Source organism: Suricata suricatta, chromosome X (genome assembly GCF_006229205.1).
Source record: "Suricata suricatta isolate VVHF042 chromosome X, meerkat_22Aug2017_6uvM2_HiC, whole genome shotgun sequence".
Classification (NCBI taxonomy): Eukaryota; Metazoa; Chordata; class Mammalia; order Carnivora; family Herpestidae; genus Suricata; species Suricata suricatta.
Window position 1 is genome coordinate 109,692,324 of NC_043717.1, and position 25,664 is coordinate 109,717,987.

Sequence of the window (25,664 nt, forward strand, 5' to 3'; positions counted from 1 at the left end):
CCCCATGGGATCTGCAGCCCCTCCACCTTACCGACCTGTCCCGTTACCTGCCTTCTCCCTAGGATCAGAACACTCTTCCGTCCAGAAGAATGGCTCACTCCATGCCCCTCCCCCCTTGTTCTGGTCTTTTCACAAACGTGCCCCTGCCAAGAGGCCTTCCCTGCCCCCACCCCCAGCAGAAACCATTTTGTACATCACTCTGTCACCTGCTGAGAACTCATCTCCAAGCCAGAGAGCGCAAGAACACACTCAGTGCTGTCACCTCTGTCCCCAGAATGGATGGCCAGTGCAGGCATGTAGTAGGTGACAAAGTGGAAGGACGGGCAGTGGGAAGATTCGTGGGAGTGGAAAGGATGGCGCGTTCCCATGTCTGCCATTTTGTTCCCACATCTTCCGGCACCAAAGGGTGCTCCGTGTGGAAAGTGTCTGGAGGGTTAACACTTAGGTGCACAAACTTACAAAATGTGCATCACTTTGGATGGGCATTATTTGAGGTGCCTCTCCGTGCCCCAGGCTTCAGGGTGGGGCTGCCCTAGGTATATGCACCTTTTCTGGACGTGGCAAGGTCAAGCGTCCAGAGGAACTAAGGCCCCCACATGCTCTGAGCCCCCTGGGGGCTGTAGGCATGGGGAGTGGCCCTTTTCTCCCAGAGAACCTGGTCTTGTCCCCTGAGGGCTGTGGTGCACCCCCGCTTCTGGTGTCTGCTAGGCTCTGAGTAACAGATGGGACCTCTCTTGAGAGCAGTGGCCATAGGCTCTGGGCTGTTGTGTTTCCATGGGCGGTTCTAGATCAGCAACCTGGATTCGTAGCCAAGTTCTGCTTCCCAGAGGATTCTTCGGAGCCAGCAGCCTCTCCAAAGGCAAAGGCTTGGGCCCAACTGAGCCATGCTGTCAGGAAGCCTCTCCGCTACTGTGAGGGCCAAGGCCACGTGCACTGACACTAGTTTAATCCTGGGAGTGTGACCTGTGGGGACGCTTGCACTCGTGCTCCCCGCATGGGTGTATGTTGCGGGCACCTCCTCAGTTCGTCGCCTGGAGGGCAGAGGGTGTGGGGGGGAGCCGACGGCACGGCGCTCTGAGCAGGCTGATGGTGAAGTCACCAGGGACCTGTGACTGCTGTCCACTTTCCTCTGTGTGCCCTCTCCTCTACTGCTCCCTTTCTACTCCCTTTATCCCCTCCTTCCCTCCCTCTCTCTCCTTACCCCCTCCCTCCAGGCCACCCCCCTTCCTTGCCCCAGCCCTCAGGGCAGCAGAGACCCCCTGCACACTAAGCCTTGGCCTGGCTCCCAGCCGGCCCTGTCCATGGCTTGGCCTGCTCCCTGGACCCCTGCGCAGCCCCAGGCCTGAAACCGTGAGCCACGGAGGCTGTTCCAGAAGACCAGCACTGCTGCCGCCGCAGCAGGGCATCTATACCGCGCCCACCGCACTGGGCGCGTGTTGATCAGGAAGAGCAGGGAGCGTGATGGAGTGGACCAGCTTGCATCCAAGGTGGGGCACGGACGTGGGAGGACTGTGGCACCGATAACCCAGCCTCCTGTGCCACTGAGCAAGCCCAGTGCATCCCCTCGGCTTCGGTGCGGGTTCCCAGACGGATTTGGGGATTCCTGAGAGCCCCCGTGCCGCAGCGGGGCTGGTGCTGGCAGCAGCAGACCCCTTCCGGGAGACACCCATGCTCCCTCCTTCCCCACCTAGGCAAGTCCTCCCGCCTTGGGTACTCAGTCTGGGCAGGACTAGGGGCCAGCCTGGCAGCTGGGCCTGGCAGGGCATGAGGGCCACTGACCGAGCCTAGGAGGTAAATTTTGGAATCAGCAGGTCACGGCTCAAACTGAGTTCAGATTTGCAGAGACCGTTCTGGAAGAGCGGACCTCAGTTTTGTCTCAACTTCGTCCCTGGCTTCTTCTCACCTCTCCCCAGGTGTCCGTGCTCAGCCACAGCCCCGCCGCAGCTCCCTCCACTGCACCTCACCCCGGCACAGGGACCTCGGGTGGCCGCCTGCCCCTAGCTGAGGCCGCGCCTGTGAAGAGTTGGGGCACCCTGTTCTCCAGGCACGACAGGCAGGATGGGCGACATGGCCAACAGTTCCATCGAGTTTCACCCCAAGGCCCAGCAGCCGCGGGAGGCCCCCCACGCGGGCGGCTTTGGGTGCACGCTGGCGGAGCTGCGTTCCCTCATGGAGCTCCGAGGGGCTGAGGCACTGCAGAAGGTCCAGGAAGCCTACGGGGACGTCAGTGGGCTTTGCAGGAGGCTGAAGACCTCGCCCACGGAGGGTAAGGCTCCCAGCAGAGCCCCACGGCAGGCCGTGAGTGCGCCAGGGGCCCACCCCACACTCCCCCCAGTCTTCAAGGGGCATCCTGATGATGTCCCATACCCCTGGGACAGGCCTGGCCCGGGGCTGGGCCGTGCTGCTGCCCCAACTTCCTAGAGGCATTCGTGACCCTGACTGTGCCCTCCCAAGGTAGCCATCCCCTGCCTACGGCCACCACCGAGCAGGAGATGCTCTGTAGGGGGGTGGGGGGGTCATCCTCTGGGTAACTTGGGGTCCTCCAGGAGCTGTGGCCTGACCTTCTGCGTAATCAGCAGCCCCCTGTTCTCGCCTCTTTGGATTGACTAGAAATTGAGTACCAGAGAAAGGGAAGGAAGAAGCCAGCCCGGCATCAGCATGCACACGCAGGCTGGGCCGCGAACTGAGACCCGGCCGCTCTTCTGGGTGACAGGTCCGAGAGGCTCCCAGGCCCAGAGGGGGAGGAAGGCAGGGCCCCCGTCTGTATGTCCCAGGCTGTGTGCTCAGCCCTGTGTCCGGTTTAGGGGCACAGCAAGACGGGGCGCGGGCCCTCTGACGGCTTGGGTTGCAGGGGGCTCTCTCTGGAAAGGGGGAGCAGAATGCTGGGTGGAAGTGCCACTGGCCACAGGCTGTCCCAAAGAAGCAGAGAAGCAAGCCTGATGCGTGCGTGGCTCAGAGGTAGAACTCTTGCCTGCCAAAGGGGCGCAGGCCTCAGGCAGCGGAGATCTGAGGAGCTCTGCTGCCCGGAGCCTTTAGGAAGGCTGAAGAACGTTGTCTAGAAGGTTCCAGAGGTAGCAGCCTGACCACCATCTTGGGTCTCTGCCTCTGCCCCGTAGCCCTTTTCCCCTGCACTGGAGGCAAAACTGTGCCCTACCCTGTCCCAGCCTTCCCCAGTCCTGCCTGCTGGGTCTGCTGGGGGGCTGGGACCACCAGGAGCCAGGCTCGGCCCCAGATTCCAGGAGCTGGAGCGGTTTTCGGCCTAGCCAGCACCTCCCTAGCAGGGCTGCGAGGGCCGTCCCAGCCCGGTGCCGGGCCTGTTCGCAGCCAGCACGGACTGATCTCATCAGTTCCCGGCTCAGCCGTCACACCTTCGTCTACCCAGGGCCCTGGCCATCACCTTCGTCCGTTGCTCCCTGGCCCTATCTGTGGGTGGCACACAGGCAGGAGCAGGGAGTAGAGAAGGGCCACCCAGGAGGAAATGGGCCCACGGGCCGGGTGAGAGGGTGTCCACCCAACCAGGTCAGGAACTCCAAGCCTGAGTGGAGTGGCCTGCCCAGGGTCGCCTGGGTCTCTCGTGCTTTGTGCTCTAAAGGGCCCCAGCCTGGTGTGTGGTGTTATCAGGCAGATGGCTTGGCTCGGGGCCAGAGGGACCTCTCTCTCCTCCCCTCCTCCCTGCCGCCCCCCAGGATTGGGGGTTCGGGGGAGGCTGGGGGAGGGCCATTTAGCCACAAGGGCTCTGGCCTCTTCCAGATAAAAGGAAGCAGATGGGCTTCAGCTGGCAGCTCTTGCCTCTGCCTGTCAGGCCTTGTTAAATATTTAAAATGTCAAGGCCCCTGGGAACCTGCCTGATTCTGCCACAGCGGCTCTGGAGCTTGCCCAGTGCCTGTGGAGGGGCGGGCATGGAGAAGGGCAAGTGCCCAGGTGGGTGGCCAGGCCACAACGGAGGGAGCCGGCCAGGCCTGACTCGCATCCTGAAGACTGAGCAGTGCGAGGACGACCCCTCCCCACTCCAAGCCCAGGGGCCCTGGGAAGGCCCCCCAGCACACCTGCCGGCCTGGTCCCGGAGTGCTCACCCAGATGTCCCCACTCCTGCCTGGACACAGTGGCCTGAGCTTTGGGAGGGACCAGCTTAGCCGCACCCTGGGCCCCGCATCAATCCCCTGGCAAAGTGTGCTGGCAGGTGGGTGCTTTGGGAAGGGTGGGGAGTGTGGGGAGGTGCATAATGTACCGGGGGTGGGGGAGATTTTGTCTGTTCCCAGCAATAAGCACATCAATGGGCTCAGGCTTTGTAGCTCTCCAAGAGGATTCCAGAAACCAGGAAACCCGGGTCTTGGGCCAAGCTCAGTGGTAAGCTCACTGAGGGGACCTGGGCCCCAGCCCTTCCCCTGTCTGGCCTGTACCAGCAGTCATGGAAAGGAGAAGGCGGATTATCCAAGAGCCACACAATGTGATCCTAATCCAATTCTGATGGTATCTGACCTCTACTCTGGGCAGGGAGCTCATCTGTGTCCATGCCAACCAGTCGGCCCCTGCCCCAGCACCGGGACCTGGGTCACTGTTGGGGGCCTGCTGATCGGGCACATGCTTGGAGCAACCTCCTGGCCCTGACATGAGTACCTGAGCAGCTGTCGGGACCCCCAAGCCCAACAGGAAGGTCATGGTCTTGGGCTGGGGTAGGGCAAGGGAGAGAGAAGCATTGCTGGAGTATCAAGGGCAGCCCAAGGCCAAGGGACAGGCTGACGGTGGGGAGGGAGGAACGGACTCAGCTCACTCGTGGGGAGGGGGCCCCAAGAGCCTGGCTTCCCTTGGGGACATGTGGGGTGAGGCAGGCGGGATGCAGACTTGTGGTGGCATGAGGGCGGGGCCCATGGGCTCTCTCTTGAGAGTCTCCAGATCAGTGCCCTTTCTCAAGGCAGGCACAGTGGAAATTCTGGGTGTCTGGGTGAGTGGGGGTTCAAGCGCCTTTCTAGTATTTTTTTATGTTTTTTATTTATTTTTGAGAGACACAGAGAGACAGCATGAGCAGGGAGGGTCAGAGAGAGAGGGAGACACAGAATCTGAAGCAGCGCCTCCCTAGTATTGATCTCACTTCTCAGCTCTTGTAGCTTAAAGACACAGTCCTCAGTTAGGAGTGGGGCACAGGCCCTCGGCTAGGACCCCGGCCCCTAGGAGCTGAGGTCCTGAGCTTCTCCCAGACACCCAGGTGGAAAGTTGCAGCCTTCAGAAGCCTGAGCCCCCCACAGGGCCCAGGCACCATGAGGCCTGGGGAGACGGGCAGGGGCAACCCCAGCTCCGCTAGGTGCGGGGATGTGCCCAGGCTGTGCCAGCTGTGGGCTTTCGCTCTTGTCAGGCCTTCCACATCTGGTGGGTTCCACCTGCCCCTCCCCAGAAGCCCTATTTCCCTGGTGGGTGGCCACCCACCCTGTTTCCTCCCAACTCCTTCTGCACCCCACTTAACACGCCCTTGCTATCAAGTCACCTGGGGGCCAGGTTCTCTGTGCCTTCCCAAACCATCTGAGATCACCGCCATAGGCTGGAAAATCCCCCCGGCCCCCCCCCCCTGCACCGCATCTGCCCTGCTGGTGGCCCCCTGCCCCCTTAGGAGGCCAAGGGAGTTGCAACTCCTCAGGACTGGGAACTGCAATCCAGTGTCCTTCCACTAGGCGTCAGTGTGGAGCTGAACACTTGGGGGCCAGGTCTAGAAGGAAACAGCAGCCTGAGGGATGGGTGGGGCCAGTGGACTGTATCCTGTCTGCCGGCCTCAGGGGAAGGTGGCCAACTGGACGTCTGGCCTTGGGAGAAGGTGGCCTGGAGGTCAGTTCCACATGGAGACCGCTGGTAGCTTCAGGCATGGGCCTGAGGGGACTCATGCTGTAGAGGCAGAGACCCACGGGGCTTCAAGAATGAGAAGTAAGGTAAGGGCCCAGGTTCTGAATGCCATAGCTTGCCCCTTGGTAGATGTGTGCCTGGGGTGCGGGGGGCTTCCTGGGCTCTAGAAGCATGGGTCAGGCCCTCAGCCTCTCAGCCCTCCTTTGCCGTGTTTCATCTGCTCCGGCCACAAAGGGTCCCCAGTGAGACTGGCTTCTTCACCTTTCACTCTCCTTGTCCTCTGCCTGGTGGCCTGGGGACAATGTGGCATCAGCATGAATCACTGACAGTCCCATTAGTGATAGAGACCTTCACCAACTGCCATGTGTGCAGCCCCAGAGGAGGCAGTAGATGGGGGCGTGGGCAAGGGAGGGAGCCCACGGCCTATCCCTGCCCTTCACCATGACCCCCAGCTCAGAGCTCGAGGTTGGCACTGCGGTGGGGTCTAGGGAGAGCATTAGGAAGGAGGCAGCTGTCTCTGGACGATGGCCATGAGCGCTCGGGGCTGGGGACGCTATGTACCTCCTCGGTGCCACAGTGCCACGCCCAGACTCGAAAGCATGGGCAACACTGACGTTGTCTTTGGGCTGCTAGAGCCGACTATCTCCCACGTGCCGTCAGATGACAAAGGCTCTGTGTCCTGCACACACAGTTTGGCCACGCCCCCCTGTTGACGGCTTAGCATCGGTGAGGCTCACGTCATCCTGACCTAGGATCAGGTGCACAGGGCAGCAAAGGCGTCCTGGGCTCCCGGCAAGAGCTCTGACTCATAGGCGGAGGGCCCTTTCCCTCCGTGGCCTCAGTTTCCTCCTCTGGACCCTGGAGGAATTGTATGAGCACCTCGGCCCACTCATAGCCCACAGGGGATCAACTACCCTGGGCCTGGCTGAGAGCGTGCTGCCACACCTGTGCCCTCCACCCCAGTCTGTACCAAGCCCTGCACTCCTGGGAAAGGCTTGGCCGTTCTCTTCTCTCTCCAGGTGACACTCGGCCATCCCTGGCCCGGCTGGGTTCCCTCTGCCCACCCCCATGGTGGCTATCACCGGCCTTCCCATCTGCCCTCTGAAGGGACCCAACGTAGCCCAGAGACCTCCCTGAGCATAATCAGGGGGATGACCGAGCCCTTCCTCAGGCACGTGCGTCGCGTGGTCGCATACCAGAGCTGTCCAGGCAGCTGGAGGGCGCGCACGCCCACACACGTGTCCTCGGAGTTTGCAGAAAGGCTCGGGGTGCCAGGCCGGAGCAGTTCCCACCTTCCAGGGGCTTTCAAGCTACAGAGCGAGACAGGCGCTCTGGGCGAGCAGGGGAGAAAGGGGCGGGGCCTTGGGAGGTTGGCCTTTCCCATCTTCTTCTTCTGTGTCCCCGCTCTCCGTCCCTGCACCACACAGGCCTGGCCAACAATGCCAATGACTTGGAGAAGCGCAGGCAGATCTATGGGCAGAACTTCATCCCTCCCAAGCAGCCCAAGACCTTCCTGCAGCTGGTGTGGGAGGCCCTGCAGGACGTGACCCTAATCATCCTGGAGGTGGCCGCCATCGTCTCCCTGGGCCTTTCATTCTATGCACCGCCTGGAGAGGAGAGCGAAGGTTAGCAGGGGAGGACCCGGCAGGAGGGAAGGACCGGGACCTGACCACGGGGCCACGGCCTGACTCTCCTGCCACGCCACCCTTCCCTGCCGTCCTCGGGTGCAGCATGCGGGAATGTATCAGCTGGGGCTGAAGACGAAGGGGAGGCCGAGGCAGGCTGGATCGAGGGAGCTGCCATCCTGTTGTCCGTCACCTGTGTGGTGCTGGTCACAGCCTTCAATGACTGGAGCAAGGAGAGGCAGTTCCGGGGCCTGCAGAGCCGCATCGAACAGGAGCAGAGGTTCTCCGTCATCCGGGACGGCCAGCTGCTGCAGGTTCCGGTGGCCGCACTGGTGGTGGGGGACATCGCACAGGTCAAGTACGGTGAGTGCATCCAGCGCAGGCCTTACCCCCAGGAGTACATGGGCCTTCACCTGTGGGGGGGTGGGGCAGGGGGGGAAGAGGGGCAGGGGCAGCAGTGGCGGGGGGCTCAGGCTGGAGACAGAGCCCCAGGAGGCAGGCTTGGGGGTGGGATTTGAGGCCTCTCCCGGGGCAGGTGGGCGGCAGCAGGGAGGACGGTACCTGGACCCACAGCGTGTGGTTCCGGCTGCCTGGTTGGCCTTAGGAGACCTGCTACCTGCTGACGGCGTGCTCATCCAAGGCAATGACCTCAAGATCGATGAGAGCTCCCTGACGGGCGAATCGGACCACGTGCGCAAATCAGCTGACAAGGACCCCATGCTGCTCTCAGGTGAGGCCTTGGGACACTGGCCAAGCCGTGGGGAGGCCAAAATGCAGGCTGGCTAGGGAGTCGGAAGGTTTCACCCCCCAGTCCCAACCGGCCCCTGATACCCTGAGGAAAGCTCCTAGAAGTGGGGATCAGTTCTGGGTCAGCACAGCGCTGTGCTCATCCCCAACCCAGACACAGGAAGAGCCAGTGGGGGGAAGTGGGAAACAGGACAGAGAGGCTGGAGGCCCCGGGGGGCCCTGTGAAGACCTCACCTTGTGTTTCTGGGCAAGCGGCTGCTCCTGTGTGGCCCTCCCGGTCCCCTCCAAGCCAGGAATGAGGCTCCACTCTAGGCTTAGGCTCAACATAGCTTCCGGGGGCCTCCAAACACTGACTTCCTGCTTCTGGTGCTCCTGGGGGAGAACTCGTCGGTGCTCAGCCATGCGTCCCACAAGCAATGCAAATCTGTCTTGGTCTCTCTGTGTTCCCAGGTACCCATGTCATGGAAGGTTCTGGAAGAATGGTGGTGACTGCTGTTGGTGTCAACTCCCAGACAGGAATCATCTTTACCTTGCTTGGAGCTGGTGGAGAGGAAGAGGAGAAGAAGGATAAGAAAGGTAAGGAAACAGTGACTTCAGGTTCCCAGCACCAGTGACGGGCTGGCCCCCTTTCTGTGCAGCCCACTTTTTCTTCTTTCATCCTCCACTAGCCTAATCCCCACTCCAGCTCCAGCTGCAGGGAGGGCCAGCCCTGAGGGGTGGGAGGCCACATCCTCTCTTCTGATTCCTTTTGAGGACCTGATTCTGGGGTCCTTGACCCAGAGGCAGCAGATCAGGGGACCCTCCGTTTTGTGTAACCGCAGCTTCCCTCGGGCAGGGTGGGGGGAGTGCCCTGCCTGGAGAGGAATGGGGTTGGAGGCACAGATGCCAGCCACCCTGGCTTGGGAGAGGGCTATCGGGGACCCCATGTCCGCTCTTGGGTGTGCTGAACCCGTGGTAAGGTGCTGACGGTCCTGCCAACATGGCCGCCAGGGAAATGTGAGTCATAAAGCCAGAGGTAGAGGGCTCCCAAACAGAACAGACTGGACTCCCCAGAGGGTGTCCAGGGCCAGAGGAAGCTGGGAAGGGGTGCGGGCCCAGGGCAAAACAGTGTCTAGGGACAGAAGTCTTCTGAGAGTCCAGCTCCCTGGCGCACGGCCACCCCGCTGCCTCCTCTCACCACTGCTCTGAGCCCCAAGCGTGGCCAGTGTCTCCTCCGGTCCTGAGAACAGGGCTGACAAAACACAGAGCTTCCGCAGCACCACCCCCTCCCAGAGTCCCCGATCCCACCAGTCAGGACCCTGTTCAGTTCTTTGGTTCAGGCCCCCACCAGGTCACGACTCACCTTGCTCTAACCCGGGTGTCCCCTCAGGCTGCTCCTGCCGTCTAATCGGATGAGAAGCAGTTTTCTAGATGTGTGCCTCTGAGATAATTCCCTGGGGTCCGCTAGAAGGACAAAGAAACCGCACACATGTGGAGAGAGCGTGTGCTGAGAGCCTGCGGCCAGGGCCCCTGGGAGCAGTGAGACAGGAGGTGCCAGTCACCGGCCCTCCCTCAGGCAGTCAGGGCCCCCAACCGGGAAGACAGGTCAGCATAAGGAAGGATGTGCAGGTGTCGCCAGCCCTAGGCTACCCTGCTCCTAGAGGCAGTGAGAGAGGAAACGGATGACCTGCTATGGCCTAGAAGCTTCCATGGGCCCTGTCTCCCAGCAGCCAACCAGCAGTGGCAGACCCTCACGCATCTTAGCCACAGCAAGCCTCGTCCCCCTGCGAAGCTCCGCGCAGTCTGTCTCCACAGCGAACACCCTGGGGTCCACAGGCCCTGGGCCCCATCCCTCTCTCCGCGGAAGCATAGCTGACTTTGTCCGGTGATCATCCATCAACACCGTGATGGCTGCTCGCCAGGGTGCCCTTCCACCCTCCTTCCCAGGCTCGTTCCCTCCAGCTCTGGTCCCTGAAATGTTGGTGGTCTTCAGGACTTGGTTTTGGGCCCCTCCTCTTCGACCTTGACAAAATCCCACCAGTCCGCCCAGGCCCCTCCCCGGCTCTGGCTTCTCTGCCCCTCACTCTACTTCAGCTGCCCTAGGCTGAGCTACTGAGGAGTCCGAGGGAACACCTCCACCAGCCGGCTTCCTGGAGGAGGGGAACCCTGAGGGGGGCCCTGGAGAGGAGCAGAGCTGGCCAGGCTCCAGGGAGGGGCAGCAGTATGCACAGTTCCCCGCCAAGGTGTGAGCCCCGGACCCAGCCGCTGCCATGGCCAAGCCAGTGCCCCACCCTGGCCCCCGGCCCCACTCATGTTCCCTCTCAACCCCGTCTATCAGCCCCATGCTCCCAGGCCACCTGCTGCACTTCAACATGTTTCTTGCCTTTTGGCCTTGAGTCCTAGTCACCCTTCTACTTGAGGTGCCCTCCTTCCCCTCCGCCCCTTCCTTGGCTTCTGTCTTCCTCTCCCTGTAATGCCGATCCCACATGTCCCTCCCTCCTCCAGAGGCCTCCCTGGGCCCTTCTGAAGCCCAGGTCCTCTGGGTCTGTCCTTTCTCTGGGCCCACAATAGCCCCAAGTTGTCACAGAGGGACAACACACATACCACCCAGCCAGGAGGGGGCCTCACCCTCCTCCCGGAGGCCCCCAGACCAGACCCCACTGCCTAGAAGCCACCTGGCACCCTGTCTGTGTTCCTGGATCCCCAGTGACATGAGTTATTGGGTGCTGGCTGACAGGGCATCACACAAACGAACATCTCCTGTCACAGGTCAGTCATTTCCAGACCCCGGGCTAGCACTTGTGTGGCCCCTAAAAGAGCTCTTTGAACCGATGCCCCACCGTGATGCCCCGGGGAAGTTGAAGGCAGAGGAACTGGGTACCGAGCCCGGCCCTGAGCACACTGCTGGCCAGTTTCTAGGGTCCTCTGTCCCTCCAAAGCGCTCTGCAGAGCTAACTGCCGGCTTCGCTGTGCAGAAAGCTGACCACGAGGCTGCCAGGGGTTAGGGGCCACCTAGGTCAACGGCTCATGCCGCTCTGTGGAGAGGGGTCCACATCCCAGCTGGGGGGCCTGGGACCAGGCACCTGGCAGCTCTCGCTCCCCGTGGTGATAGCCTTTTCAGAGACACCCCCATACACACTGCTGGGCACACATGACCCGAGGTCTGTCCGGGGCTGGCTTGGGGAGTTCACTGGCGGGCTGGGGCCCCGGCTGGGAAGCCCAGAGTGCGGCTCCCGTGTTCCGAGAGGTGGAGAGAGGGCATCAGAGCGGGCCCAGGGAGTCCGGGGCCCTCCTCCCTGCCCCTCTGCACCGCACTCCCCGGCCTCGCTGTCTGTGTGCCACTGTCCTGTGTGCATGTGCATGTGCCAGGGCCACGTGGATGTTCTGAAGCCTCCGTGTCTGTCATTCCTGTCCCGTTGTAGGCAAGCAGCAGGATGGGGCACTGGAGAGCAGCCAGACCAAAGGTAATGCGCGCCCTGTGCCCAAGGTGGGGTGGCGGAGGGTGCGGCACAGGGTGGGGGGCCGCCTGCCTCGGCTGCAGGGGCAGCACTCAGAGACCAGGTGAGTGGGGTGGGGGTAGGGGGGCCCTGTGCAGACCCTGCCGGGAGTATGCAAAGATCACCTGTGAAGAAACTGAGGCTCAGAGTGGGTGACTCACCCAAGACATCAGGCCTGTGGATTTCCCGGTCCAGCTGCCTTTCTGCCGGACCTTTTAGGCAGGGTGACAGGGTGGCCGTCTGATGCCCACCCTTCTCCTCTCAGCCCAAATGCCTGGTAGTCGCTGCTAACCGTGTGGCTGGGAATCCAAAGGCTAAAGCGTGGGCCTTGCCCTCGGGAAGGCCAGAACGCAGAGAAATGGACTCAGGGGCAAGACTCAAGTGCGTTGTGGGGGCCAGGGGCCCCGGGGCCAAGACAGGGTCAGACCAGCAAACTAGAGTTCAGAGGATAGCTAAGGTTGGGGACAGCATGATGGCTGGGGTCCAGGGCTGGGGCAGGCAGTGTCAGTCAGTGGGGTGCCAGGCTAGGGTGGCCCAGCTGGGTGAGGCATGGGTTGTCACTGAGGCTCGTGGGGAGAAGCCATTGTGGGTCAGGCAGCCGGGGGGAGAAAGCGCAGGACGGAAGTCCAGAAGCAACAGGAGCGGCCGACACAGTGCGGTGGCACGAGGCCCACGGCGGTGGGCCGTTGTGTGGGGACCAGAGCGGGGACAGAGGAGGATGAGTGGCAGGGCCTGGCGCCCCCTCCAGGTTGGAGACGGACAAGATCACGTGGGGTGCAGTTGGAGACTCTACAGGCTTTGGAGTGTGTGAGGTGAGAGTGACCGAGGCGGGGTGGCGGGTCCACTGTCATTACATCAAGGGCAGCGTGAGGACGCCACCTGCCCCAGGCAGAGGGGGCGGAGGCAGGCAGAGGAGAGTGGCGAAGGCGCCCCGAGGAGGGAGAGGTATGAGGCCCGCCCATGCGGCCCGTTCTGGTGGGAGCCCGAGGGTGGGCTGAGGAGGGCGCCCACCGGGCACCGGGGCTCGGATGCAAGTCAAGGCGCCTGCCCGAGAGGCTGACGGGAGAATAGACAACCTAAGCAGGGAGCAGGGGCTCCGAGGCCTCCGGGGTGGGGGTGGCTTGGACACCAGTGGGCCAGTGAGTCACCTCAAGGTTCTGGAACGTTCCCTGGGCCCCAGACCTCTGCTGTCAGGTATTGAGATTCGGGACATTAGGGGCTGGCCCTCCTGTCTGTGTGCCCAAGTTGCTCGTGCTCGTGTCTGACGCCGTTTCCCCTGAGGAGCCCTCAGAGGACCATCTCTGCCCTGACCTCGACAGCACCGGAGCCTCCCGCCCATCTCGGGAGGGCCCGAGCTGCCAGGGGGATGGGAGGGACAGGAGAGCGCCCCTGGGCTAGGTCACACTCTGAAACCAGAGACACCTGCTGAGCCCCGTTTCCTCTCAGATGGTGTGGCATGTCTTTCCCGTGAGAGCCCCTTGTCACTGTTGCCCGGGCCCTAAGTTTGGCCATGGGGTTCCTCTGTGCACAGCCAAGAAGCAGGATGGGGCAGTTGCCATGGAAATGCAGCCCCTGAAGAGTGCGGAGGGGGGGGAGACAGAGGAACGCGAGAAGAAGAAAGCCAGCGTGCCCAAGAAGGAGAAGTCAGTCCTGCAGGGCAAGCTCACCAAACTGGCCGTGCAGATCGGGAAAGCAGGTAGGGCCAGCAGACGGGCGGTCCAGGGGCCACTGATGGGCGAGGCCACTGGGCTCCGGGGCCTGAGGCCAGGCTGTGGAGAGAAAGCGGGAAAGGGACGCTCCAGGTGGTGCGGGCCAGGCAGCGAGGGGACCCGCCAGGAGCCGGCCATGGCCGGCAGGGGCCCGTCCAGCCCTCGTTCAGAAAACATGGCTTCCAAGCTTCAAGAAGGCTGGGGACCGAGTGCCTCCCCCGACTTTGCTGGACTCGGCACTGTCTGCAGCCCCCCTTACCACTCCTTCGCTCTCGCTCTCTCCCTCCCCTTCCTGCACCCACCCTCTATGGCTTCCGTGGCTGGGCAGGGCTGGTGATGTCTGCCATCACCGTCATCATCCTGGTCCTCTACTTTGTGATCGAGACCTTCGTCGTGGACGGCCGAGTGTGGCTGGCGGAGTGCACACCCATCTACGTGCAGTACTTCGTGAAGTTCTTCATCATCGGTGTCACTGTACTGGTTGTGGCCGTCCCGGAGGGCCTGCCTCTCGCTGTCACCATCTCCTTAGCCTACTCTGTCAAGGTAAAAATAATAAACCCTGTACACATGAGAATTGATACCAGGATGCAGACCCAGAACCTGGAGTTCCAAGTCCTTAAGCAACTTGGGATCAGTCAGGGGGAGAGTGAGATGGCTGGAATGGGCTGGACAGCAGGCAGGCGGTGGGATAGACTTAGCAACTGCAGGATGACAGCAAGAAGCTAATGACGTTGCTGTCCCTTGCAAAAGCGGCTGCAGAGGAAAAGGCTGATCCGGAGAGGTCCAGAACACTGGGAGACAGTGGGCGGAGCATGGTAGAGATCACGTCGGGCGGGGCAAGCGCAGACACAGGAAATGAGCTGACCAGGGGCTATGGCCAGGGGGGTTGTCCTGGGCTGCAGGGTGAGCTCTGGGGAGAGGGAGCACCCAGAGTCAACCGCTTGGCCTGTCCCATGAGAGTCCTCCAAATCTGCTGTCACTCCAGGCCGTGCCCAGCAGGGAGGGTATGTGCCATCTGACGGAGGCCCCCTGGGCTGTTAGTGCCACATGGAAAGCTGGCTGGGCAGAGCAGAGTCACACATGACCAGCTGATGACGTCTTGCTCCCCCGCCCCATGGGCCATCCTTTCCAAGAGCAGCTGGCTACCCAAGCCCCCGTCTATGCCCTTCACAGAAAATGATGAGGGACAACAACCTGGTCCGCCACCTGGATGCCTGCGAGACTATGGGCAATGCCACAGCCATCTGCTCTGACAAGACGGGCACACTCACCACCAACCGTATGACCGTGGTCCAGTCCTACCTCGGAGACACCCACTACAAAGAGGTTCCGGCCCCCATCACCCTGACCCCCAAGATCCTCGACCTCCTGGTCCATGCCATCTCCATCAACAGTGCCTACACCACCAAAATACTAGTGAGCAGAGAGTGGGCGGCAGGCAGGGCCAAGTAGGGGTGGGATGGGGGGAGGGGGCAGGGCTGGAGATTAAGACATCAGCCGTCAGTAGGGCCTCTCTGGGCTCTCTGAAGAACCTTTAGCCAGAGCTACGATGGGCTCCGAGATCGCCCTCCATCTCATCCTGTCCTGGCTGCTCGGCAGGACCTGCAGGTTCTGGAAACCCCTTCCAAGCCCAGTGAATGGTGGGAAGCCTTCCCATCTAGACCACATGGAGGCCCTCCTCGGCTCCCTGCCACCACACCCTAAAGACATGGTGGCTGCAGCTAGGCCGGGGTTCTAGGGGCAGCAGGGAGGGTGGACTTGGGCGCCCAGTGCCATGCTGGTTCTCGTTGCCTCGTAGCCTCCAGAGAAGGAAGGCGCTCTCCCACGCCAAGTGGGCAACAAGACAGAGTGTGCTCTGCTGGGCTTTGTCCTGGACCTGAAGCGGGACTTCCAACCTGTGCGGGAGCAGATTCCAGAAGATAAGCTTTACAAAGTGTACACCTTCAACTCGGTCCGCAAGTCCATGAGCACGGTCATCCGCATGCCTGACGGTGGCTTCCGCCTCTTCAGCAAGGGTGCCTCGGAGATCCTGCTGAAAAAGTGAGCAGGTGGCAAAAGGCAGCCTAGGGCTGGGTGCTGCAGAGCAGAAGGCTTCTGAGTTTACTCTTGTGGTGAAATAGACATAGCATAAAATCGGCCACTGTACTCGCAATACAATGTACAGCGCGGTGGCGGCAAGTATATCCCCGGTGTGGCATGTTGCAGAGCGTTCACATCATCTCCCCCGACAGGCAACCCTGTCCCATTAAATAGTCACTTCTATCCTCCCTGCAACCAGCCCCGACAGCCATTCGTCTCCTTTCTCTATGGATTTGCCGATCACGGCCATTTGCCATAAGCAGAATTGGATGATATATGGCCTTTTGTGTCCGCTGTCAAGGTCCATCCACGTTGTAGGGGAGACCGGGGCCTCATCCCTTCTGCTGGCCCAGCTACATCCCATTGTACGGATAGAGCACATTTTCTTTATGCATTCGGCCTTTGACAGGCCTCCAGGTGGCTTCTGCCTTTGGCTACTGTGAGCCTCAGGGCCGTGAACACGGGCGGACAGCTGTTTGTTGGGGAACATACTCTCAGTTCTCTTGGGTGTGTTCCTGGGAGCGGAAGGGTGGGTCCTGCGGTGACACAGGTTAACTTTTTGAGGAACCGCCAAACTGTTTCCCACAATTTCTCTTCATTCTCGCCAACATGCGTGATTTTGTGTTCGCGCGCACTATTGTCGCTCTAGTGCATACGAACTGGGACCCCACCGGGGCTTGCTTTGCGTTTCACTGAGGACTAGGGATGTGGGCCCCAAAATGGCCAAATTTCGGGCCATGTGTGTCTTCTTGGGAGAAAGAGCCATTCAAGTCCTTTGCTCATCTTTGATTTGAGTTATTCGTGGTTCTATTGTTGACCTGTAAGAGTATATTCCGGATACCAGATCTTTAGCACATACCGGATTTGCAAATGCCTTTTCACTGTCTTCATTCATCCTTGGATTCACATGTGTTTTTCCGTGATGAAGTGTGGTGGTGGTTGCACAATGCTGTGACTAAAAGCCATTGAATACATATATATTTTTAATAGTTTATTGCCAACTTGGTTTCCATATAATACCCAGTGCTCTTCCCCACAAGTGCCCTCCTCCACGACCATCACTCCCCTTCTCCCTCCCCCTCCCTCTTCAGCCCCAGTTCGTTTTCAGTTTTCAAGAGTCTCTCATGATTTGCCTCCCTCCTTCTCCCTAACTTTTTACATTTTATTTGTTAATATTTTTAAAGGTTTATTTTGAGAGAGAGAGAGAGAGCACTCATGCAGGGGGTGGGGGTGGCAGAAAGAGAGGGAGACAGAGGATCCCAAGCAGGCCCTACGCTATCAGCAGAGAACCCAATGCGGGGCTTGAACTCATGAACTGTGAGATCATGACCTGAGTCAAGTCAGATGCTTAACTGAGACACCCAGGTGCCCAGGAGGAAGGATTTTTTTTTTATTTTTTCCCTAATGTTTATTTATTTTTGAGAGAGAGAGTGCACATGAGCTGGGGAGGGGCAGAGAGGGGGCACAGAGGATCTGCAGCGGGCTCCGTGCTAACAGCAGCGAGCCCAATGCGGGGCTCCAACCCATCAACTGTGAGATCATGACCTGAGCCGAAGTCAGACACTTAACCGACTGAGCCACCCAGGCGCCCCTGAATTGCACACTTTAAATGGATACATTGTGTGGTGTGTAAATTATATCTCAGTAAAGCTGTTCTAAAAAGTGAGTGGGGGGAGCATGGAGCTCCACCTCCAAGCGCCCCAGCCCCCAAGCCCCAGCCACCCTGCCCTGCCCACCTCGCTCCTCACTTTCTCCAGGGTCACCTTCTAAGACACGAACATTCTCTCCCAAGACTCTGCCCAGGCACATGCCGCCAAGGTGCAGAGGACACCCCCCCCCCCCCCCCCCGAAGCTCTCCTGCTGCATCCAGCAGGTGCAGCGGCTGGTTTGGAGGCCCCGGCTCTCTTTCTGAGCTTGCTTCTCCTCTGGCAGTTACCGGGACCGGAAACCCCATTCCTGTAGTTGGGTGCCGGGCTCTACTCCCAGCTCTGCTGTTTGCTGGCCGTGTAAACATCAAGTCATTGCCCTGGCACAGCCTCAGTTTCCCCTACGTGGAAAAAACAAATCCTTACCTCCTGGGAATGCTGTGAGAGTTACTTGAGTGAATCCACAAAAGGGTCAGGGTCCCTACCGGGTCCTTCTTTCCTCTTTCACCAGTCTGTCCAGGGCTCCCATTCGCCCCTCTGTCATGCCTGCCTCTGGAATTCTCGGTTCTTTTGCTCCTTCTTCCTCTGCACCTGAATCCTGCTGGTGCTCCAGCACTTCTTTGCACCGTTGCTTCTTTGTCATGGCCACACTCCATGGCGTTGCATTTTTGCCGATGCCCTATGCTCTTGCTCTAAAGCCTAGCAGGGCAAGTACAGTGTACCCCAAGTGCCTGAGAGCCCATGCAGAGCTGGGGTGAGCCCTGCACCCTAGGGTCTCCTTGCCTACACCAGTCTATGAGTTTCCACCTCCTGGGGCTTCCAGAACAGAGGACCATAAACCTGATGGCTTAAACTCATAGGAATCTGTTTTCTCACAGTTTTGGAGACAGAAGTCCAAAATCAAGGTGTGGGTACAGCCATGCTCCCTTCGAAGCTTCCAGAAGAGGACCCTTCCTTGTCTCTTCCAGCTTCTGGCCGTGGCCAGCAATCTTTGGAGTTCCTTGGCTTGTAGATGTGTCACCCCCATCCCTGCCTCCATCTTCACACTGCCTTGTCCTTGTGTGTGTCTGTGTCTCCACGTGCCCTCTTCTCTTTTGATAAGAACACTAGCCACTGCATTAAGGGGCCACTCTAAACCAGCACGACCTCATCTTAACTTTGCAACAACCTCATTTCCCAATCAGGTCACATTCTGAGGTGCTGGGAAGAATGCGAGTGGAGGGAGGGAGCACCGTTAGGCCCCCGAGAAGCAGACCGCCTCCCTCCTCGCACAAGCCTCTCTGCCATGCTGAGCGGAGGGCTCAGACCGATGCCTGCCAAGACTCTCCCTTGCTCCAGCTCCCCTTGCTTCATTGGCACCAACCCCTGTTGTTCTGTGCCCGCCCCAGGTGCACCAACATCTTGAACAGCAATGGAGACCCACGTGGTTTTCGCCCTCGGGACCGGGACGACATGGTGAAGAAGATCATTGAGCCCATGGCGTGCGACGGCCTCCGCACCATATGTATTGCCTACCGGGACTTTTCTGCAGCTCAGGAACCCGACTGGGACAATGAGAACGAGGTCGTGGGCGACCTCACCTGCATAGCCGTCGTGGGCATCGAGGACCCCGTTCGGCCCGAGGTAGCCACTCTCTTCTCTGTGAGCTGCCCAGGTCATCAGATGGGTAGAGGGGCAGCCCTCTGCCCTGTGGCCTCCGTGGCACGGCCCCCTTCTCATGCCTTCCCCGCTATCACACTACTTCCTGCTGGACTCCAGAAAGGTTGGGAAAGGTGGGCGAGGGCAGGGCCCCGGGTCCTCCAGGTCGGACCTCCCCAGCAGGACTGATGAACGGGAAGGAATGGCAAGGGCCAGAGGAGAGTCAGGCCCCACCCCCAGGGCTCTGGTTTGGAGGCGGCACTGGGCCGGGAGTCTAAGGGAACGCAGGTTTGGGGGACAGGGGGCAGTCCTCGGCCATGGGATTCCGGAAGCATGTTTATATGAGCCAGGTCCCAAGGTGAGTGAGTGTGCAGCCGCGATGGAGGTGGGAGGGGCCTGCAAAGAGACTTGAAGGAAGCAGCCAGGCAAGGAGCCAGCGTGTGTAGACAGCTTTACCAAGAGCTTTTTCTGAAGAGGGAACAGAGAAACTGGGCAGAAGCCAAACAGGCTGTAGAGCGAAGAAGCAAAGGGGAGTGTTGCCAGTCTGTAAAGATGGAAGATCCTTGAGGCAGGGGGAGCAGGCAGGCACCGGGCCTGGGGCAGGTGCCCATGGCACCTAGAACACTCGGGGCCCCGCGGGGAGAGCGAGAGCCACAAGGGTGCAGGTTGCCAGAGGCAGGGAGGGACCCTCTGTCTCCTCCCAGGCCTCTCCAGTGGTACCAGCCTCGTGGCAGAAGCAGGGCCGCCCTAATCTTGCTGATTAGCCTGAAAACACGTACGTGTATGGGCTGCCCTCAGCAGGGCTGAGACGAGGGAGCAGAGGCTTCTGGGCCCTCCTTCAGAGGACAGGTAGTCACCGACGTACTGGACCAGGTACCTAAGACGGGGATTCCAAAGCCAATGCTTGCTGCATCTACACAGTGACCATCCACAGTGTATGCCCGCATCCTGAGGACGCCGGGGCCTCTCTGTGCAGAGGGGGGCCTGAAAGCTGGCCTGGGAGGAAGCAGATGGCAACAGAGGGGAGGGGAGAGACTTCCAGCCAGAGGAACACATCCAGCTAAGGTTCACAGGGGGAGCAGCAGCGTGGGAGACCAGGGGGAGGAGAAGCTGCTCTGAGTGACAGGGCCACCCCTGGAGACACAGGGCCTGGGACTTTCCCTTCATTGGGCCAGGGAGAAACTGAGGCACAAATGAGTTGGCCTGTGTCTACACAGCAGACCCAAATCATCAAGCTGCGTTGACCTCACATAGACCCAATGGCCTCCCTCTTCTGAATGGAGCTGTTTGCCACCCCACCCCTACCCCAGCATGGCCGCAGGCCCCTTGCTGGGGTTCAGTGCTGCTGCTAGGCTGATAGGTGTCAGAACACCTCAGACACCCAGGAGAGCAATGTCCCTGGACTCCCAGGACCCTGGCCACAACCATTTCTATGCTGCCATAACCAGCCTGACCCCGCCCTCCTACCTCGACTACATGTCTGCTTGTTCCAAGTAGTGAAAATAACTTATCATGTAAAACCTACAGCTGGAAATGCCTCTGGTTCTATATTGTAAAAAGGGGCAGAGTTAGTTAGGGGACAGGGAGGACAAGTGAGAAGTGTCCAGAGCTTGGCCATGAGCCAACTGATGGCTAGTAGCCCCCCCCCCCCGAGTCAGGGACCCAAAGCAACAGGCCTGCCCTTGGCCTTGCCATCCTGCAGGGTAGCTGGGGACGAAGGTTCCTTTCTCATTCTTCCAGAGCTGAGTGATATGCCACCCTGCCAGCCAACCTGGTCACCAGGGCCGAGGGAGCTGGGTGATTTCTCTGATCACCTTTCCAGTAGCTTCTCCCAGCTTTACTTGTGTCTGGGCCTGGACCCAAGCTGTCGCTGGTCCTGGGGCCCAGCACAATGAAGCAGGCACCTGCGGTCGGGAGCGGGGGCTGTGCTGAGGGAATGCAGGAGGGACCCTGCGCACTGCAGACGGGGCGGTAGAGCAGACAGGCCATTTTTCCCCACACATGCCCTTCATGGAGACTACGGTTGGAGGAGGGTCCTCAGATCTGGACGGAGGAAGGGGCACGGCCCAGACACGGGCATGTCTTGCGTCAGTGACCGCATCCATCTCTTTCGTGTCTTCCAGGTCCCTGAAGCCATCCGCAAGTGCCAGCGTGCCGGCATCACGGTCCGGATGGTGACTGGGGACAACATTAACACAGCCCGGGCTATCGCGGCCAAGTGCGGCATCATCCAGCCTGGGGAGGACTTCCTGTGCCTGGAGGGGAAGGAGTTCAACCGGCGGATCCGCAATGAGAAAGGCGAGGTAGCTTCCGGCTCTGCTGCCCTCCCGCCTCAGTCCGGGGTTCTGGCTGTGTCTCCCCCCACCTCTGCTCGGTACCCCGCTTCAGGCTCTGCAGCATCTGTGTGCTTCCCCCTCCCAGATAGAACAGGAGCGTCTGGACAAGGTGTGGCCCAAGCTGAGGGTCCTCGCCCGGTCGTCTCCCACCGACAAGCACACTCTGGTCAAAGGTAATGGAGCTCTCACACTCCTGCTCGCCCCTGCCCGTGCCCCTTCCTGAGGTGCCATGCCGCTCGCTGGGTGTGGCCATGTGTGCTCTTCCCCTGGGCTCCCAAAGCCAAGCTCCAGGGCCTGCCTAGGAAGTGGGGTCCTGGGCTGTACCCGTGTTGCTGCTGGACAGGCCCTCGCTAAACCTCAGGCTCATCAGGAAAATGGGGATAATGATGGAGATGCCGTGAAATGGCTGAGACGCCAGGGCTCACTCCTCTGCTTCTCCAGGTCACATAGTGCTTGACCGATGACACTTCATAGTGGACTGATGACAGCTTCACCACCTGCTTCCCACCCACATGCCACCCTGTATCACTGCACTGGGGATGGGCTTAGGACAGGAGGAGGGAAGCAAAGCTGCCAGCCAAGGCACAAGGACTCGGCCCTAAAGGCGACAAAAGGGCAGGGGATTGGGGGCGGTTGGCACAGTCACAGTCGGTTTCCTGAGTCAACCAGTCCCCCCCACAGCCCCCAGACAGGAGCCCACTCTGCATTCCAGGGATCATCGACAGCAGCACCGGCGAGCAGCGGCAGGTGGTGGCCGTAACCGGGGACGGCACCAACGACGGGCCAGCCCTCAAAAAGGCAGACGTGGGCTTTGCCATGGTAAGCCACCGAGTGCTGGCCTGGCTCACCGCGCTGGGCGGGGCATGTCTCAAGGACAGTGGCTTCGTGCAGGAAGGTGGGGGCTGTCGTTAAGGCGGGTTGCAGAGCGCTGAAGTCTGTGTCTCACATCCTGGCCACATGGGCCTCCATGGGCTCAGCTGCTCAGAGGACCCACGTGTGAGCTGCTTAAAGGCATTTGGTGTGGGGATGCCTGAGGCGACAATGGGGCCTTGAAGGGCTGGGGAGGTGGAGCCTATCAGCTGTGCGCCTTCCTCAGCCCCCGCCCAGTGCCGCGTCAGTGAACCTCAGCCCCAGGGGTGATCACCGGAGTCCCCAAATAAGTTTTTCCCTTGTGTTTCTCTCTGGTTGCTTGTACAGACCTCGTTATTTCTATAAAACCCTGACCCCACTGCCCGGGTGGCCGGCCCTGGCACCACGGCACCCTGCAGCGAGCTTGGTAACTGAAGGCAGAAACCGAGCGAGCCCCTTTCCCAGCTGCCATGAAGGAGTCCCTTCACCCTGCCGCATTCAGGGTAACCCACTGTGGGCAGGCCCCAGGGGCGCAGGCCAGTCCTTCCCAGAGCCCAGGCCCTAGAAGGGCACCAAGCCACAGCCCCTGGACACCATGAGAGCCAAGCTGACCTGCACAGGACCTGGCCTCAGGGTAGCGGACAGGGTGTGTGGCTGTTCCCTGTATCCGGGGCTTTGAGCAGCACACCCCCGCGCAGGCCGGTAGGATGTGTCCTTGCTGTGCCGAAGGTGTCCCTGCCTGGGACTCGGGAGCCCCTTATATAGCAGGTGGCTCTGGCATGCTAAGAGGACCGAAGATGGTGTGGTGGTCCCGTGGTGGCAGCTGGGCCTCGCACAAGAGGCCATGGTGGTGGCCATGGCAGTGACACCCTCTGCTTACGAGCAGAGGCCCTTAGCAGGCCGTGGGACAACCTGCCCACTCCTAGTTCAAAGTCGCACAGGCGAAACAAGATGTGTCGGCAGCTGGCGGGGAGCCTCATTGGAAGGGAAGCCAGCCAGTAAGCTCAGGTGGGCTGGGTGGTCAAGGGGGCTGGGAAAGGGGCCCGTGGACACTGTGTGTGTGCCCTCCAGGGCATTGCGGGCACTGATGTGGCCAAGGAGGCCTCAGACATCATCCTGACCGATGACAACTTCACCAGCATCGTCAAGGCGGTCATGTGGGGCCGGAACGTCTATGACAGCATCTCCAAGTTCCTGCAGTTCCAGCTGACAGTCAACGTGGTGGCTGTGATCGTGGCCTTCACGGGGGCCTGCATTACTCAGGTGGGCTCTCCCTCCCCCAGGGCACGGGGACCGCAGCCCCGCCCGCCTCCTGCACCTGGTTCCGTGTGGCGAGCAGGCCCCGGGAAACCAGGCTCTGGGAGTTGTGAGGGCCAGGTGTTTTCTTTGTTGCAGATTTTTTTTTAATTGAGGTAAAACTCACATATCAAAAACTTCAGCATCTGAGAGCACGCAGTTCAGTGGCATTCCGTACATGCCCAGCGTGTGCAAACACTGCCTGCATCTACTTTCTGAACATCAGAAGACCCCACGCCAGTTAGCAGACACTCCCCACCCCCTCCCCCATTCCCTGGCAACCATGGATGTGATTTCTGTCTTTACAGACGTGCCTCTTCCAGACATTTCATATAAAGGGAACCAAATAACACGTGGTCTTTCATGTCTGGCACCTTTTCACTCAGCATGATGTTTCCAGGGTGCTTCTGTATTATGGCCAGTAGCGGTACTTCGTTCCTTTCGATGGCAGAATAGTTGTATGGAGAGAGCAAGTCTCATTTGTCCCTTCCTCTGTCGGTGGGCATTTGGGTCGTTTCCACCTTTTGGGGATTGTGCCTGACGCTGCTGTGAGCATGCGCGTACCAGCCTGTGTGTGGAGCTGGGACTCGAGGTGCGGGCTGCGAGGGGCACTCCGGGTTTAACCTTCGCGGCAGCTCTTCCCCCTTCCGACAGTCTCTTTCTCTCCAGGAGTGAGCATCCAGAACTTCTCTGCCTTTGAAAGGTTTCTTAATTGACATAAAATTCACAAAACGTAAACTACACCACAGTAGCCATTTGAAAGTGCGCGTTTCAGTGGCCTTTGGTGCATTAGCAGTGTTGCCCAGCCCCCACCTCTATCTCGTTCTACCACCGTTTTGTTACCTCTGTGCCCACTAAGCAGTCATCGCCCACTCACCCTGCCCCCAGCTCCTGACACTCACCCATCTGCTTTCTGTCTCTATGGGTCTGTCAGTTCTGGAAGTTTCATAGCAATGGAATCATACAGTACGTGGCCCTTAGTGCGAGGCTGGTTGTTAAGGGAAGTGCAGGGCGGGGTTCTTGCGTCTTCCTGCCCTTGGGTGTGGGAGGACGGGAGAGTGCCCATGGGTCAAGCCCTTTCACAACCTGGGCTAACAGTCGGTGGTCAATCTCCTCCTGACAATTTGGACCACACCTTCTAGATCGCTGCTACCAGGTGAGAGGAGGGAGGCTCACAACATTTCCAGAGCAGGAATCCAAAAGCCCAGTGAAAACTCGCTGCTGACCTTACCACGGGGATGGAGATGTTACATTTTGATGGGAAGGTCTGATCTGACACATTTCACTGCAGTGAAGCCCCGTGAGGTTGCCCCCGAGCTGAGTTTCTGCCCTCGGCAGTGCTGGGCCACTGGCCTTCCTGGCTCTGTGCTAGGGTGACTGTCCCCTCTCCACAGGACTCTCCTCTCAAAGCCGTGCAGATGTTGTGGGTGAATTTGATCATGGACACATTTGCCTCTCTGGCCCTGGCGACAGAGCCACCCACTGAGTCGCTGCTGCTGCGGAAACCCTACGGCCGGGACCAGCCCCTCATCTCCCGCACCATGATGAAGAACATCCTTGGCCACGCAGCCTACCAGCTCAGCATCATCTTCACGCTGCTGTTCGTCGGTAGGTTGGGCCCAGGGTGCACTGCGCCGCTGGCGACCGTGCAGGCTCAGACCCTGTTTGGCAGTGAGAGGGACCGACGAGCACCTAAGGGCCAAATGTCTAGCGCGGACCCCTCCACCCTCACCTCCCCGCCGCCCCTCTCTGTGTGTGCCCCACAGAGGCGCCATGGGCCCCTATGCAGCTGAGAAACTGCTGTCCTTCCCCTGGACGCAGATGACACCCATCCATCCAGTCACCCCTTGGGCTTTTCTCCAGGCGACTGGAGGCGATGGGAAGAGGGGGACCAGGAAAAAGAGGTGGAGGGGCAGAGAGGGAAGCGGAGGGGTAGACAAGGGAGAAGCAGTAGAGGTGAGGCAGAGAAGTGACGACAGAAGAGGACAGAGGGGCAGAGGAAAGAAGGAGGGAGAAGGGGGAGAGAAGGAGGAAGGAGAGGGAGGAGGAAGGAAGAGGGGGGTGGAGGGAGGGAGGGGAAGAGGGAGAGACAAGGAGGGGAGAAGAAGAAGTGTCAGGAAGCAAGGAGAAAGGGGCAGGAAGAGAAGACGGCTGTGGCAGGGGGACAGCAGGCAAATGCATGTGGCCAATGGCAGCCGAGCTGGCCTTGACCCTCCTTGGGCATCTAGGACCAGCTCAGCTCGGGCTCCACTTAGTCTCCTTTATTTGGACCAAGGGTGACGTTCCTTTATCTGCTTGTGGCATCTCTCCCTTATGTCACAGCCCTCTACGAGTCAGCAACCCTGGCCGCGGGGCGTGGGCGCCTTCCGTGGAGCCGATTAGAAGCTCAGTTTGCAGGATACTGTTTGCTGAGGGGCAAGAGGGACAGTGTGGG

At 60.1% G+C, this 25,664-nt stretch overlaps 1 protein-coding gene across 3 annotated transcripts in view; it reads left to right on the forward strand.

The window, feature by feature from the left end:
• Window positions 1-1,449: 1,449 nt before the first annotated feature.
• The window catches only part of ATP2B3 (ATPase plasma membrane Ca2+ transporting 3), a 45,390-nt gene continuing 21,175 nt past the window's right edge, over window positions 1,450-25,664 (forward strand). For all 3 annotated transcript variants that reach the window (XM_029930077.1, XM_029930078.1, XM_029930080.1), the window contains exons 1-17: window positions 1,450-1,487; window positions 1,914-2,266; window positions 7,257-7,454; window positions 7,560-7,817; window positions 8,059-8,184; window positions 8,652-8,777; window positions 11,603-11,644; window positions 13,209-13,373; window positions 13,715-13,929; window positions 14,560-14,802; window positions 15,185-15,426; window positions 18,500-18,734; window positions 20,873-21,052; window positions 21,171-21,258; window positions 21,798-21,904; window positions 23,006-23,197; window positions 24,625-24,838. In XM_029930077.1, the coding sequence (XP_029785937.1) occupies window positions 2,059-2,266; window positions 7,257-7,454; window positions 7,560-7,817; window positions 8,059-8,184; window positions 8,652-8,777; window positions 11,603-11,644; window positions 13,209-13,373; window positions 13,715-13,929; window positions 14,560-14,802; window positions 15,185-15,426; window positions 18,500-18,734; window positions 20,873-21,052; window positions 21,171-21,258; window positions 21,798-21,904; window positions 23,006-23,197; window positions 24,625-24,838 (2,839 nt within the window). In that variant the 5' untranslated portion in view covers window positions 1,450-1,487; window positions 1,914-2,058. The remainder of the gene's footprint in view (window positions 1,488-1,913; window positions 2,267-7,256; window positions 7,455-7,559; window positions 7,818-8,058; window positions 8,185-8,651; window positions 8,778-11,602; window positions 11,645-13,208; window positions 13,374-13,714; window positions 13,930-14,559; window positions 14,803-15,184; window positions 15,427-18,499; window positions 18,735-20,872; window positions 21,053-21,170; window positions 21,259-21,797; window positions 21,905-23,005; window positions 23,198-24,624; window positions 24,839-25,664) is intronic.